This window comes from Anolis carolinensis, chromosome 1 (assembly GCF_035594765.1).
Source record: "Anolis carolinensis isolate JA03-04 chromosome 1, rAnoCar3.1.pri, whole genome shotgun sequence".
Classification (NCBI taxonomy): domain Eukaryota; kingdom Metazoa; phylum Chordata; class Lepidosauria; order Squamata; family Dactyloidae; genus Anolis; species Anolis carolinensis.
This window is the reverse complement of record NC_085841.1, coordinates 124,264,616-124,281,616: the sequence shown is the minus strand read 5'-3', so window position 1 is coordinate 124,281,616 and position 17,001 is coordinate 124,264,616. Positions and strand designations below refer to the sequence as shown.

The 17,001-nt window shown below is 40.3% G+C and overlaps 1 protein-coding gene and 1 long non-coding RNA gene across 4 annotated transcripts in view; one reads left to right on the top strand and one right to left on the bottom strand.

Moving 5' to 3' along the window:
- The window catches only part of col9a1 (collagen type IX alpha 1 chain), a 121,876-nt gene that overhangs the window by 60,086 nt on the left and 44,789 nt on the right, over window positions 1-17,001 (bottom strand). For both annotated transcript variants that reach the window (XM_062982121.1, XM_062982125.1), the window contains 10 exons: window positions 16,226-16,249; window positions 15,943-15,996; window positions 15,262-15,315; window positions 13,680-13,712; window positions 13,498-13,554; window positions 11,982-12,035; window positions 11,555-11,608; window positions 10,157-10,210; window positions 1,616-1,669; window positions 250-303 (listed from right to left, as the gene is read on the bottom strand). In XM_062982121.1, coding sequence (XP_062838191.1) covers window positions 250-303; window positions 1,616-1,669; window positions 10,157-10,210; window positions 11,555-11,608; window positions 11,982-12,035; window positions 13,498-13,554; window positions 13,680-13,712; window positions 15,262-15,315; window positions 15,943-15,996; window positions 16,226-16,249 — 492 coding nt within the window. The remainder of the gene's footprint in view (window positions 1-249; window positions 304-1,615; window positions 1,670-10,156; window positions 10,211-11,554; window positions 11,609-11,981; window positions 12,036-13,497; window positions 13,555-13,679; window positions 13,713-15,261; window positions 15,316-15,942; window positions 15,997-16,225; window positions 16,250-17,001) is intronic.
- The window catches only part of LOC134299395 (uncharacterized), a 31,133-nt gene continuing 30,520 nt past the window's right edge, over window positions 16,389-17,001 (top strand). For both annotated transcript variants that reach the window (XR_010006594.1, XR_010006595.1), the window contains exon 1: window positions 16,389-16,528. This is a non-coding gene — a long non-coding RNA (uncharacterized LOC134299395). The remainder of the gene's footprint in view (window positions 16,529-17,001) is intronic.

Genomic DNA, 17,001 nt, shown 5'->3' with positions numbered 1-17,001 from the left:
ACCCTGGCTCCATAAGTCAACACCCACTGAATTAGTCAACACATAGCCAAATCCAATTCAATCAATGTATATACTCTAGTTTGAGCCATGATGCAATATATGCTATAATCCTTAATTAAATTATTTAGGAGTGATCTCCACTGAATACAGTTGGGTTTGCTTCCTTGTAAATATGCATAGTCTTGGAGAAGTAATTTCATAGTACTGATTATACATAATTGCTTGTTTAACTATTAGAAAGTAACTCACTATCTCCCCTTTCGGGCCCATCTCACCCAGGGTACCTCTTTGTCCTTGATCACCCTGCAGAAAAACAGAAGCATGAATTAGCAAATCTCAAACATGATTCATTGTAACTATTAATGTTATGCGAGTGATTACTAAAGTTAAAGTAAAATCTTAGATTACATATCATGAAATCAGTTTCAAATTAGGAGCCAATATGACTACTGTATAGATAAAAGGCCCATCTACATGGGACACTTTTCATTGGTGCTGATCCAGAGTGGGGTACCACCACCCTCCTTCCCCTTCTCATCCTCGGCTTTATGGTGATTGCTGAGTGTGAAACTGCTAGTGGTCATTTCTCATCACATCCACTGACACTGAGTGGAGCAACAGAGCAATGTGCGGGAGGGGAGGAGAGAGGAAGCACTTCCTCCTTTCTGCCCTCCCTTCTCCAATCGCTCTGTCACTCCGGACAGCTTCAGTAGGTGTGATGAGCAACAACTACCAGCAATTTCGCATCTAGTGGTCACTACTAAGGTCGAAAGGATGGAGGTAAGTGCCATCCCCTATTCTCAGGCTATCCAAGCCCAGGTAAAGTGGGATGGCCATGTGAACAACCAAAGCAATTCCTAAAAGAACTGGCTAAATTATTCATTCCACCACAAAGTGCAACTTTTTAAAATGTAGGATAAGGTCACATTAAGTGACCTTGGCAGTTGTTAGGGAGAGTGGGGTCTATGCATCATGTGGATGCCCCACCTCATTTGGTCCATTTAGATGGGCCCGAAGTGGAATTAATTGGAGAGAGAGAAAAATATATAATGACCCTTGGTATCTATTGATGTTTGGTTCCAAGACTTTCCATGAATACCAAAAGTCTTACTACATATAATGGCATAATAAAATTGTGTCCCTTGCATAAAATGGCAAAACAAAACTTTGCTTTTTGGAATTTTAGGGAATATTTTCAAACCATAGATGGTTTAATTAATGAATACAGGACCTGTGGGTATCAAAGGCAGACTGTGCAAGCTTTTTCAGGAAGAAATATAAAATGTATGCACACAATTATTAAGTTTCCAAACCACCACAAAAATGATCACAAAACACACATTAAACACAAAAATACAATTAAATACATTAAATAAAAGACAAACATCAAATAAGGTAAAGTATGTTTAAAAATGTAAGATGTTTTATGTGCACATCAGCTTCAGTCAACAACTGTGGGAGGAATTACTAAATTTATAACAAGAAACATCCCACTTTTGTTAAAAATTGAAATGGGCACCTGGCCAGAGCAACCAGCCTTATGTGCATAGTAGTGAGTCCTACACTGAAGTTAATAGCACACTAAGGCATCTTGTTGAGAAAAAGATAAACTTACAGGAGCTCCAGGAAGACCTTGTGGACCAGAATCTCCATCCAAACCCCGAGCACCCTGAAATGAAGGGGACAGATCAGAGAAGGACATAAGATTGAAAATCATACAACAATACACCAATAGTATTTTATGTTTTCATTTTATGTTTGTATTTTTGCATTATACTGTAAAAAAAATCAAAAAGTGCATCTATTAACTCTCACTGAAGGCAAATAAATAAGACAGCAGCTGCATAGCTCCATTCCTCTACATTTGATGAAAATTGCCTGACAGTTGCTCTGGATTATTTGTGATACATTTTCCTCTCCCAAACTTGGCTTTTCAGATTCTCCATAATTACGTGATATAATCACATAGAGATTTGCTACAATGACAATCTTTCTTTACTGGTAGTGCCATATGCTAGATTAAAAAATTTATCAGTGCAACCTACGAACCCACTAGAGAAAAGTGATAATAATCACACTGCGAAAGTAAAGTTTGCCAAAAGTCTCAGTATTAAAAGTATTAATATCTTTGCCTTGTTTTGGAATTGCAAGGATGAAAAAGAGTTGAAATTAATATATTATGCAAAACATTCCCTATGGAACACTGTCATTCAACATTTAAGCCTTCATTACTGAGCAGCAACACATCAGTTCCTCTAAATATATTTAATTACTAAGCACTGCTATCTTTAACTAATTCCCTATGGCCTGAACATAGCACTCAAGTGCGTACTTCGGCACAATCTCAGTAAACTGAACCAAAGCATTGTATTTTGTAGAATTTATGTGAACATTTTTCACAGATGAGCACATTACGAGAAAAAGAAAAAAAGAAGCAGTACTGCTGTGAAGAGAAAATGTGTGGTTATTAAGTTGTACTTCAGAGAAAGCCTATACACTTTTAATCTGATGGAGCTGCATTAATAAATGGTAAAAATAACAGCAAATAGCAATATCTATGAGCTTAAAAATAAGCGTGTTGGTTACAATAATAGTGTTTCATTCTGGATCAATAAAAAGAGTTAAGATGAACCCACTGAAGAAGATTGCTTGAAAATATGAAAGATTGTACTGCCCTTAATTCAGGCAATAAAGGACCATACAGTAGCAGAAAACAAGGGTTATACAATTTTATTTTCTAACATTAAAAACTAACTTGCTCATTACACTATATCTCTTTAGTATTTTGCTATCAAGGCAACAAAAGGTAGAATGGGAGAGTCTTTATCTTTTTGGTAATTTGTAAAACAGCCTTATTTTGTGCTGTAGAAATTTATCAAGAATACAGATATATGTCATGGAGCCAAATCCCAGGGCTGAATTTCCAAGCCCTGAATCTGGCTTCATAACATAACATAAATAACCCTGCAAGCACCTGGCGGGAGAAGATAAAATGAGCCTGGGAACTCAGGGTTGAAAGTATAAACAATTATAATTGATATAGTGTGGGAATGGTAGTAATGTGATCCAGAGGGTGGGATTTGATGATGATATTTGCGTGTGGTATTACGTTGCATCAGAAGTGATAAAATTGAATGTATGTAAACATTAGGTCATTCTCGACTTTTCCAAAGTCATGTATTCTTCAATAAAGATTGGATTTGAGAGCAGCTATCTTTGATCTGCGTTCAGACTGGTCCTTTGAAGTGAGCCTGACATTTAAGTCGAGAATCCCGTTCTCACCCTCCTGCGGAATTCGCAGTGAAGTGATAATGAGTGAAGAAGGAGATCAAAGGCCAAATGGAGCAGGGAGGCCTTCGCAAGGGGCCCGGCCGAAGAGAGAAGAGACGCTGCAAGCCATAGCTTCCTCTACGGGGTACCCCAGGCCGAACGGCGTGACCCAGAGGATTCCCAGGGGAGGAAGAGGCGTCTCTGCGGCTGCAGAAACAAGTTGGGGATCTGGAGGAAGTATGCCGGAGACCGTGGCCCTGCGGTTATCCATCCTGGAAACTAATTTATCCAGGCTGTCGGAAACCGTGGGGAGGTTGGTGCCACTATTGGAAGAGAATCTCCAAAAGGAGCCCATCCGATATGGCGCCGAGAGAGAGCCAAGTAAAGAAGGAGATTGGAGCCAGAGGGGCCAGCGAGCATCAACGCAGAGTCCCGTGGCGGCAAGGGACGAGGGAGATGAGGAATACTGGCAGGAGCTGGAGTTCCGAGACAGAATGGCACGCGAAGTGGAGCGCCAGCGAGCTCTGGGAACTCTGAGGCCGCCATCTCCAACAGAGCTCCCAACCCCCCGAATGGGCGTCGGGGTGGAAAGACCACTGGGGCCAGGGATCGGGTCCAGTGGATTTGCAGACGAAGGCGGAGAGGAGCGGGAGATCCAGGAAGAGGAGGAGGATGTGCCGTACGACGAGGAAAGGCGAGATGCGGGGGCTACAGCGAGGCCAGTATGCGGATGGGTGGAAGGGCCGACAGCGGCGGCAGAATTTCGGGAGCCGCGCAGAATGACCACCGGAGTGGGGCGCGGCGTGTTCCAAGGGGCCGCCCGAGGAAACCCGATGCAACCCTTCCCCATGCCTCCCAGACAGCATCCACGGGCCGCAGAATGGATGCCAAGAAGGGAAGATCTCAAACTAGAATACGGAGGGGAATCAGATGAACTGAACTTTTTTCTAATTAGCATCAGAGGATACATGGAAGACAATGCACACACATTCCCCTCCGAAGCAAGCAGGGTTCGAGCCATCGGCAACACACTAAAGCGAGGAGCAGCCAGCTGGTATGTGCAACTACATGCCAGACGCGACCCATGCCTGAGGTCAGTGCCCCGCTTCCTCGCCGCACTGGAAAACCGGTTCAGAGACCGGCTAGAGCAATTGAGGGCTCGAGACCAGCTGAAAGGAATAAAGCAGAGGGACAAAACGGTGCCCGAGTACGCAGAGGAATTCCTCCACCTCGCGGAAAGGGTACCAGAGTGGTCTGAAGTGACCAAAGTGGAATTATTTAAAGAGGGACTACGCCCCGAGATTTTCAGCTGGGCAGCGCACAGAGATGACCCCGAAACGCTCCAGGGATGGATTCAACTAGCGGGGCACGTTGAATCCACCCTAGCCCAAGTAAAGCGCTTCAGGAGCAGCGGCGGCCAGCAAAGACCGGTGGCGAGAGGTCGAGGAGAAACGAGGAAGCAGGAAAGACCCGGAGGGAGGCCGGGGATTCCCTCCAGAGGAGACGACAACAAACCTAAACCGGGATGCTTTGTATGTGGGAAGACGGGCCATCGAGCAGCAGAATGCTGGGCCCGGAAGGGGGAGCCGCCAAAACCCCCAAAGCCCAAGCCAGCAACCGGGAGGCGTGCGGAAGAGGAGGTGCAAGCCCCAGAATCTTCAGAAAAACTGGTGAGTCGGGACAAACGCATGATAGTAGTGCCAATCTGCCTCTCGGGGCTAGAGAATCGGGCCACCTGCAAGGCATTTGTGGATTGTGGTTGTTCTAGAAACATTATAACTCCGGAATTAGCAGGAGCGCTGAAATGTCAGCAGATGGCGCTTGACTCCCCAATTGCATTTTCGCAGCTAGATGGATCAGTCGCTGCTGGGGAAGTATCTACAAAGGAAATACGGGGGGTCCCATGTAAAATAGGCAAATGGGAAGGAAGAATATCCTTTGTGATAGCCCCTATTGCCACATACCACGTAATATTAGGGATACCATGGCTCGAACAGGCAAATCCTGAAGTAGATTGGAGAGGAAAGAGCCTAGCATTTAAAGAACAGCAGACGCAATGGGAGATAAGCAAAATTGCAGAAGAAGAGGACGAGGGAGATGAAGCAGATGAGATAGACCCACAGCTATTGCCACCTGAATACAGAGACTTTGTGGATGTTTTCAATCAGAAAGAGGCCAGTAAATTACCTCCCAAAAGGAATATAGAAGTAGAAATTGAAATAACCCCAGGAGCAAACTTACCAAAACCAAAAGTGTATCCCATGTCTGTGCAGGAGAAGGAGGAATTGAGGAAATATATTGATAAAAACCTGGCGCGAGGCTTCATTAAGCCATCCAATTCGCCTCTCGGGGCCCCAGTGTTATTTAGGAGAAAGAAAGACAACTCCCTAAGATTGTGCATTGATTATCGAAATTTAAATGCAATTACTAAGGACAATAAATACCCTATGCCCTTAGTAAAGGATTTAATTACCGTATTGAAGAAAGGGAGCATATTTACCAAACTGGATTTAATTGAAGCATATCATAAATTAAGAATTAAACCGGAGGATACTTGGAAAACTGCATTTTCCTGCGCATTCGGCCATTTTGAATATAAAATTTTACCTTTCGGATTAAAAAATGGAGGCGGTTGCTTTATGCAGCTTATAAATGAAATACTACACCCATTGTTGTACAGAGGGGTATTCATATTTCTTGATGATATCTTGATTGTGAGCGAAGATAAGGAAAAGCACGTAAAATTGGTCCGGGAAGTTTTGCAGAGACTAAGAGAAGCAAAGCTGTACGCAAAACTGTCCAAATGTGAATTTAATAAAACTCAAATTGACTTTCTGGGGTATCGGATATCTCCAGAAGGGTTAGCTATGGATCCAGCTAAAGTATCAGATGTGAAAGAATGGGGAGTGCCTCAAACAAGGAGGCAATTGCAATCATTTCTGGGGTTTGCAAATTTTTATAGATCCTTCATAAAAGGCTTCGCGCAAATAACCGCACCCCTTACTGAACTTTTAAAAACAAAAGGGAAAGGGGAGACAGCAAAAGTAAAAGCTCCTGGCGCCAAACTGGGTTGGACGCCAGAATGCCAAAAGGCATTTGAAATCCTAAAAGAATGCTTCACAGAAGGACCCATCCTAAAACACCCCGATATCAGGAGCCCTTTCATAATCCATTGCGATGCCTCAGACTGTGCGTACGGGGCAGTACTATTGCAAAAAGATCAAAATGGGAACTTAAAACCCTGCGGATATTTGTCCCGGAAGTTCAGCGAAACTGAAAAATGTTGGCCAATATGGGAAAAAGAGGCATTAGCCATATTAAAAGCCTTAGAATGCTGGCGACACTTCCTCGAAGGAAGCGGAATCCCATTTGAAATTTGGTCTGACCATAAGAACCTCCAGTATTTAAAGTCTCCTCGAAAATTGTCCCCCAAACAAATTAGATGGGCGCAATACTTCAGCAGGTTCGATTTCCAATTAAAGTTTTTTCAAGGGAAGCAGAATGTCTTGGCAGATGCTCTTTCACGCATGCCTCAACACGGAGGCATAACCACAGCAAAAGAGGGAACAATATTCTCTGATAAACAATGGGGCTTAGCTGTCAGGACAAGAGCGCAAACCCAAAAGGAGAACACTGCTATTGTTGAACTCGACGGGGAAGATAATTGGGGAAACGAACTGAAACAGTCTTATGATGGAGATCAGTGGCTCGCATCCAACGCAGAAAAGGGGGAGCAGAAGGGGGGATTTTGGTTTGTGAACAAGAAACTGTATATCCCAGCAACATTAAGGATTAAGATTTTGCATCGTTTTCACAATAACCAGAGCGCTGGTCATACAGGAATTACAAAAACAACCAAGGCAATAGCAAAACATTGCTGGTGGCCAGGGATGAGGAAGGACATAAAGAATCATGTTGTTCAATGTGATGATTGTGCCAGAAATAAATCGAGAGGAGGGAAGCCAATGGGATTATTACAAACAGTAGCAGAACCTACCAGACCTTGGGAATGTGTAGCTATGGACTTTGTGGGGGAACTACCGGTTAGCAAAGGACATCGTTATATTTGGACAGTATTAGACCTGTTTTCTAAACAGGCCCACTTTATAGCACTGACGAAACTACCATCAGCCGAGAAACTAGCTGAATTGTACATAAACCACATTTACAAACTGCATGGATGTCCCAGTAGAGTGGTCAGTGACAGAGGAGTACAATTCACAGCAAAATTTTGGGAAAAATTCTTGGAAATGCTAGGAGCAGAAAGGAGTCTAAGTTCTGCTTTTCACCCCATGACAAACGGGGCGGTAGAACGTACTCAGCAGACACTTGGGCAGTTCCTTCGAATGTACTCTAACATGAGACAAAATGACTGGTCTAGGTGGTTGGCTTTTGCAGAACTAGCTTTTAATTCGACTATACATTCAGCAACAAATAAAACCCCCTTTGAAGTGGTTTACGGGTATGAAATACAGCCTTTGCCCCAGTTGCCAAGATGGACAGAGAATGAGGAAACAGAGGCAGGGAAATGGAAAACGCAAATGCTAGAATGCTGGAGTCAAGTGACTGCATCCTTAAAGGAAGCACACAAAAAGTATAAAGCGTTCGCAGACAGAAAGAGGGTGGAAGGCGATAAACTGGATAAAGGAGATCTAGTGTGGTTAAGTACCCAAAACATCAAATTGGGGCTACCTTCGAGAAAATTGGGCCCCAAATATATTGGACCATTCAGAATACAGGGTGTTATCAATGAAGTAACTTTCCAGTTGACATTGCCAAAAAGTTTAGGGAAAATACACCCAGTATTCCATCGCAGCTTGCTGAAAAAATACATGGGGACTTTGGACAAAATGGACACATAGAGTTATTGTTTGATTTGTTTCAGGATTATGATGAAAGAAGAACCGAAGAGGAGGACGAAGAAAACGAGGGCGCCATGTCATGGAGCCAAATCCCAGGGCTGAATTTCCAAGCCCTGAATCTGGCTTCATAACATAACATAAATAACCCTGCAAGCACCTGGCGGGAGAAGATAAAATGAGCCTGGGAACTCAGGGTTGAAAGTATAAACAATTATAATTGATATAGTGTGGGAATGGTAGTAATGTGATCCAGAGGGTGGGATTTGATGATGATATTTGCGTGTGGTATTACGTTGCATCAGAAGTGATAAAATTGAATGTATGTAAACATTAGGTCATTCTCGACTTTTCCAAAGTCATGTATTCTTCAATAAAGATTGGATTTGAGAGCAGCTATCTTTGATCTGCGTTCAGACTGGTCCTTTGAAGTGAGCCTGACAGATATACATTAATACATTTATTATTTTACTCTATTATGATTGCTATGATTACATTTATTATTTTACTATATTAATATTGTTATTACATGTATTATTTTTCTTTATTCTTTATTATTGTTATGATTACATTTATTATTTTACTCTATTATTATCACTATTGTTATTATTACATTTATTATGTTACTCCATTATTATTATTATTATTATTATTATTATTATTATTATTATTATTATTATTGGGTTGCTGTGAGTTTTCCAGGCTGAATGGCCATGTCCCAGAAGCATTCCTTCCTGACGTTATTATTATTGTTATTACATTTATTATTTTACTATATTTATTATTATTATTACATTTATTATTTTACTCTATTATTATTGGAAGGATACGTAAGCACATTTACATTGAAGAAGGGTAGAATAATGATTTAATCAGAGTTGGACAGTCTTATTTTAGATTACAGGTTTATGTAAATATTCAAAAACATTTAACCTTCTGATGCGTCAATTAATGTAATTTTATTTGTACCTATTTTTATTTTTATTTTTGGAATTTACCAGTAGCTGCTGCATTTCCCACCCTTGTCTTATACTCGAGTTAATAAGTTCTCCCAGTTTCCTGTGGTAAAATTAGGTGCCTCGACTTATATTTGGGTTGGCTTATACTCGTGTATATACGGTATATTACATCCTAAACTGTAATAGTCATAGAGATTATATTCTATTTTTGACTGATTACCAGTTGCTGTATCTGCCAACTAGAGTGTGTGAAGATGTACAAAAATACATTTCTATTCTGAATTAAACTTGGAATTTTTGATAGCATCCATTTATTCTAGACTCTCATTTGTTAATTTGTTCAGTGGGCAAGCAGAGGTTGAAATAGATGGGATGGGAGCAAGAGATTTCCTCCTTCTTGACCTCCTTCTGTTTTATCTTTGAATAAATCACTGTGGTTATGATCAGGCTAAGATAGAACATATAAAAACATATACTTGACTCCTGACTGTGGAAAAATTATATTTTTGCATCCCAAATCATGGAGTTGGGCTTGTATTCCCTAGAGCTTCTCACATCTTTTTTAAAATCATACTTATTGAAGTTTTACAAAAAGAATAACTAAAATCGAGGGGGAAGGAGGGAGGGAGATAGTAGGTAGGGTATGGTAGGTGACGTGATGGAGTAAAGAAAATTGAGGTATGATGGAGGGTAAAATCAAGAAAAAGAAAAAAGAAAAGAAAAAAAGAAAAATGGTTTGTTGACCTTCTCACATCTAAACTGCTGGCTGATGAGGTTCATTTGGCTAGCCTTTTGCTTTCATTTGTATATCTCCATTTTGCAATAAATCTGCTGTTGCTGTCTCCTTATTTTTCATTTATTCCTATCCTGCATTGTTTCTGAACATCCTAAACTGAGTTTAATGTATGAAAGGTTGAGATAAAAATCCCCAGAACAGTTAAATAAAATGTTGGCTATTATCTTAATACGGCTATGCTTCACAGCTGTGCATTCACCCATGAAATCTCTTCAAAACCAAACAACACAAAATATTTTTAGTGAGAAAAAAATGTCATTACTCTTACTTACTTTATCGCCTTTGGATCCCATTATGCCGGTTATACCTCTTAACCCATGAGAGCCCTGAAATGAAAAATTGTAAGGATGTAATTTTAATCTCTTGCTTTATAAAGTATAACAAGTTTCTTGTTCCCAGAAAACTAGATTCTAATAATAGTTTACTATTAATAAAATCCATATTAATAAGTCCATAATTAGTGAACATTTTGGGTTACAAAAAAGTTATTCAAGCAGACGTCCGCTTATGCAAGCAGATCCTTTCTCATTTGCCCCCGGCAGACTTCCCTTCCCACATAATATCCCCTAGGGATTTTTTTAGTCCTCTGGAGCAGATAAGGGACAGAGAAGCCATACTCCTAAGTATGTCATTCAATGAATTGATTGATTGATTGTTATTTGTATCCCACTTTATTTCTCTCATGGAAACTCAAGAAAGGAGGGAATTGGGGGGGGGGGGAGAGAAGGTATTAGGGGAGGGAAAGTGAAAGAAGGGATAAAAGCAGGAGTGTAGCGGCCCCTCCGACACCAAAGCAGCAACAGATATATATGCCAGTGTCTATATCTATGTCTATATCTATATCTATGTCAAAGTACATTTTTATATTTGTTTGTCTATTTGTGCCCCGAAGCCTGTTGCTAGGTAAAGTGTCCCTCTGTGATCTCACTGGATTGGCTGCTGCTTAGTGAAAGATTGGCTATTGCTAGGTGAAGTGGCCTTCTGGGGAAAAAAGGTGACATGTATATGAAGGAAAGGGAGGAAGGAAGGAAAGAGTCACAAAGAGAGCCATGTTGTCATAGAGACATTGTGTGGGAGACCCTCTCAGAGATGGAGAAGGGAAGAAGGGGAGGGAGGGAAGGAGGGAAGCGAAGGGAAGGGAAGGAAAAGACCACATGGGGAGCTAGAGCTGACAGACGGGAGCTCACCCCACTCCCCAGATTTAAACAGCTGACCTTTCGGTCAGCAGTCCTGACAGCACAAGGGTTTAATCCATTGCACCACTGAGGGCTCCGGAGAAGGGATGGGGGGAGGAAAGAGAAACAAGGGATAAAAGCAGAGAGGCAGTGGCTCCTCCAACACCCAGGCAATACTGGAGATGTGTGTGTGTGTGTGTGTGTGTGTGTGTGTGTGTGTGTGTGTACCACATAGGCTGTTGCTAGGCAAAGTTGCCATCTGAAAAAACGAAAAAGAAGCAGGGAAAAAATGAAAGGAGAAGGGAAGGAGGGAGGCAGAAAAAGAGGGGAAGGAAGAAGAGAAAGGACAAGTGAAAAGGTAAGAGTGGGAAGGAAAGAAAGAATAAGCTAGGATGAAAGTAGAGAGTCAATGGCTCCCCTGACACCCAACCAATGCCGGATATATACACTAGTAATGAACAAGAAGCAACAAACATTAATTTAAAAATACTTTACTGGAGTGCCTTGGGTGCCAATTTCACCTATTCCTCCTTGGTCACCTTCTTCTCCCTAAAAAAAGGATAAAACAAAACAGTTCATTAAAAGGTGCAAGAGTTAACATTGCGTGTTTATTCATAACTTATTGTCATTTCATATGTATTTGCCACACAAAAAACACATAAATGCCTCATAGATGAATGTGTTTGCACAGAAGGGATACCCATGTATTATCTTGTCTGATGTTATTTTCAAACTAAGCTGTTATGAGCTGAAGCAGAAAACTGGAATTCAGATGGAAGCTGGTCTAAATAACTGGGAATAGCAGTAGTTATTATTTATTATTTCTTTTTTAAGAAACGCATGACAACATTGTACATTACTCCTCTACCAACCACTTCCTTCCAAAATAATTTTAACTTATCACATGTCTATTTCTTCTTACCCTATGGCCTTGTTTTCCTGGTTCACCCGTTTCTCCTTGAGTTCCCTTGTGACCCTAAAACATAAAACCAAATCCAAGAGCATAATTATTTGAAAATGAAGTGTTCAGCCAAGGCTGCCTACTGATTAATTCTGTGTAAAGATGTCTGGATGGCTAACTTGGCTACTGTCCAATTAGAGAAGTCCAACAAATTTAATTACTTCACATTTTGGTGTGTATCATGCAAAGAAAAAGTGATGTGAAAACTCATGGAAAAAACAGTTTACAACTCTTGAATTATAATTTACTTCCATATCTCTTCCCTCCTCTTCTTAAGAGACAAGCAAGAAACATTTCAAGCTAAATAAGAAATATTAATGCAGCCTTAAGAGTAAAATAGGAGAGACACCTTCACTGAGAAACTTACCATCTAAAAATTAGCACAAAAGGAAAAAAAAAACCTAGGGATAATAAAAGAAGGGGAGGCAGGGGTCTACAAGCAAGCAATATGATGGGGTTGTTGTTTCTGAGGATGCCTGCCATGGATGTGGGCGAAACGTCATGAGAGAATACTTCTGGAACATGGCCATACAGCCAGGAAAACAAACAACAACCCTGTGATTCTGGCCATGAAAGCCTTTGAAAACACAAGCAATATGACGTTTTCCAGTTGTATGTGCTTAGTGTTTGTTACAGGATTATAAGGAAATAATGACACTGCTGTACTGTAAAATGGAAAAAGGACAGCACGTGGCCACGTATACCGCCTGAACTGTTTTTGCATCCTTTGCCACTGCCCCAGAAATAACTCCTGGTGATTTCCTTTTTAGCCATCAAACTAGATTTTCCCACTCTTGGAGGCTGCTAGGAGCTATGGTTTTATAATAAACTGGGCATGGAGTCCCCAAACTTTTTTTAAAAAAAATCCAGAAGTGGAGTTCTCAACACTTCCAGGTCAGTTTGAAACCAATATTGAAGAATGCATTTTCCCCGAGCGGACGATTAGATTGTAAATCACCAGATGGTGATTACATACATGCAGAGGCCCCAAGCTAATTCCTGAGTTCACAATATCCACAACTTGACAGCCACAGATACATCCAACTCCCCCCTCCAACATGTGCATCTGCACACCAGTGGAGTGCTTTGGGTGTCAAAACAGTGATTTCCATTCTGTGGAGCTGATTTCAGCTTATGATGTAGTTATACTACAGCATGTTGATGCGCATTAAGTGCTTTATTTTGGATTTCCCCCAATGGTGCTTGTGTAGGATTACAAGACATAAAGTGTGCTGCAGCGCACTTTTGCAGTATGAACTGTCCAGTTGCCATGTGTTGGAGGCAGCCTGAAGCTACATTAAATTGTACAAATTCTTAATAATGGTGTCATGGAAGAAAGGAGAAACACTACACAGAGACAGTGAAAATCCCTTCAGCTTCAAAAAATATAGGTTCAAAAAGCAAGTATGGAAACTTCAGAGTGTTCTGCTATCTAATCACACATACAACATATTTAAGCAGACCTGCTCTCTCCTACCTTCATGCCCATTAGCCCAGCATGTCCTGGTCGGCCTGGTAGACAAGCATTGGGACACTAAAAAAGAAGCCACAGAATTAATAAAAAATGGAAATATTGGACGTACCAGCTATATTAATAAATATGAGAATCTTTCTTCTAAAACAAAATATTTTACTTAAATGAATGAATGAGTATCTTACCAGTGGATCTCCATCGTGAAGCCCAACTGTTCCCTGAAGTCAATTAACAGGAAGAAAAACAAAAAGCAAAATTAACACAGTTTCCTAGAGTTCCCATCCATTCCTTTTTCATCCATTTACACTGTTTTCCCTGCCCCAGGAAAATATTTCTATTTTCTTCTGTAGAAAGGGGGAAAGTCCACTGGGTCCATTGAATCTAAATGTCTCAGTGGTTCGGTTATCCCTGACTTGGCCACACCATTCCTTTTTCTCCCATGCAGAGACACATCAGCACACATAGTTATTATTTTCTGACATGCAATTATTTCATATGCACAGTAATTAAATGAAGTCAATACTTTATAAGGGTGTTTCTTTCTCACAGTCTCTGCTCAAACAAGGAGGCACCTAGAACACGGTTTTCTGAAAGAATAATATTGATTTTCTAAACTTTGGCATTAAATGGGGTGCAACCTTTTAATAAGTGTGCAATCCATATGGATTATTACTCAACTGAGATGGTAAGGAGACCTGCATGTCCCACCTTTATAGAAAGTACAGTATATCCTCCAAGGCTGTTGGAGAACAAGATAGAAATCGAGATCATGCATCCAGAGACACAGATCCAGAGGTATAGCAATGTCTCCTGATGCTATTCCCCCCAAAAAACTAACAAGGCATGTAGCCCCCAACGTGGTAATTTCTAAATTGCCAAATAAAAGGGGGTGAGTAATGATGCTTCCAGTCTTCTTCCCACAGCTGGCAGAGCTGTGACAGGCAACTCCTGGGACTCCCTGTGAGCAACTAGAAGAAGAGGGCTGGATCACTCCACCCCACCACCACCTTGACCACACAAACTCCATAAACATAGAAATGATTGTGGATGTCTGCATGGCTTGGAAGGCACACTTGAAAGGTATAAAAGTTTGGTTTGGGAACCCCTGTGGATACCAAAATCCATAGATGCTCAAGCTCCATTATATACGATGACATAGTAAAATTGTGTTTCTTATAATATGCCAAAATCAAGTTCTGCTTTGGGATTTTTAAAAATATTTTCAAGCTGTAGATGGCTGAATCTATAGATGTAGAATCCATGAATACAGAAGACCAACTGTATTTTGAGGCACTGTGTTGGCAAGCTGACTATAAAAGTCAGTTGTGATGCCATTGATCAGACTTATGATGCCCCAATTGCTGAATAATATGCCAGCCAATATTTGAGGTGGACAGAGGGAAAGGGTGTTGGAGTAGCTGGAAATCATAATATTCATTGAGATACATTGAAATCATAATATTTATTGAAAACCCTTGGAAATGGCTAGCAAAAATGCTGGAGTGTATTTCCCCCCACTAATCTTTTACCTAGACATCTACTGTAACTGAAAGAGTGTGACACGTCAAACTTTGATATTGGCTTCAGAAGAAATAACATCACCGTCATCTTGAATAGGTACCCATGTATTAAAAGGCTTAATAATTTAGCTGTGCACTGAGCTAGCTGGTTTGGACTAGAAAACACGTGAAAATAGCTGGAGGATGAGAACAAACTTTCAAGCATCAATTATTTTAATAAATCTGGGATAAAACCTTGTAAACTTACCCTAGGGCCTGGAGGTCCTGGTACTCCCGGGGCCCCTCTCCTTCCAGGATCACCCTAAATAGTTTTTAGGCATCATTAATGTACATGATTGGACCAAGGATATAAAAATATGCCATTATGTTTTTGTCCTCATCAAGTAGACGCTCAAGACAATCCATCACAAAAATGCTATATTTATTTATTGCATTTGGAGATCTTTTTACAAAAATGTTGGCAGAGGAATTTTACACACTTTTTCTTCACAAAAAAACTTTACAAATCATTTGCAAAATGAAGCTATTAAGTATGAAAAATCATTGATCAATGTAAGGATTTTTTTTTAATTTGGTGTTCTTGCACATACATTTGAATAAACAAATGCTGATATTCTTACAGTGCACAATGAAAATGTTCTAGCCTATTACAGGCATGAGTAAGATAATAATAAAGAAAAAAAATCTAAGTTAAGTTAATAAAAATGGTTATAGTAATCAACATTCCTTATTTCCTTTGTTTCTTTCTTTAAAGATAAAACATCCCAAAATAAGGAATTTTATGTGATTCAGCCCTCATTCTTACAAAAGTGTTTGTAGGTTCAATATGTCAGCCACAGCTGAATACAGACTCCCCAAACATTTATAAATCAGTGTGGTATGTAAATATAACTCAGTGGTTTGTGGGAATAAGCAAAAAGGTACTTACAGGTGGCCCAACTCTACCCACTTCTCCAGGAAGTCCTGCTATACCAGGAGGTCCCTGCATTGGAAAAGATTTCATGTTATTCTGATAAGTGCTCTGATCCAAGGAAACAATACTTTGCTAAATAGAGGAGTTGGCCTAGGAAGCTACTTGATCTATTGAAACTTTCTTTAAAGATGCAAATAAATAGGCCCACAGCAATAAGATAAAACCCATCATGTTGCTTTACTTGAACATTTTCATAAATTGTGCAATTAACTATTGGTATGTGATTTATTCTACTTACTGAAGATCCAGGCAGTCCTTTTCCCTGAAAAAAAAGAGGCATGATGATGATAATGATGGATGTTTACTACATATTCATGTTTCACAGCCAATCCTTCACCTAGCAACACCCAGTTCAATGACACCACAAAAAGTGGTGACATCACAAAGTGTAATGAGTGGATTGAATGCATTGTATATCTGGAGTCTGGCTGAGGCATATTAAGGTCTAGCAAGGCTGAAGACACCATCCTAAAATGGAACCTGAAAAACTGCATTACAGAGAACAAAGGAGGTGAAGATTCAATTAACTTTGGCAAGAAAGGTACTGATAAGAACTATTAACCTGAGAACTCTGGTTGCAAACAACACATTTACATGGTCAAATAAAATAGCTCTTTAGGTAAGAAGTTAAACCATCTATCTCTTCTGGAATTGAAGAGGCTCCAGCAGGTCTGAGCTGAATGACAGAAGCTATCTAAACAATCAAATAATGGATAACCAAAAGCTCTACATAAGAGATGCTTTTCCTTTTCAATTGTGTGTCAGAGTCCACCCGCCTTTCTTCTTCAGCAGCAGACCTGAATGGAGAGGGACAGTGAGTATGAATGATAAATGTATGTGAGTGAATGTTGGGAGTATATGTGATGTTTCCTCTTTGTCTATGTAACCAATATAGCTATTATAAACCCAGTACTGGTTTTATATCTACTTCTTTCTCTGAAAGTGCTTGATGTACTCTGTCTCATTGAAAATGGATTAAAGAACATTTTTAAAGTTCAAAAAGTATTCATGACA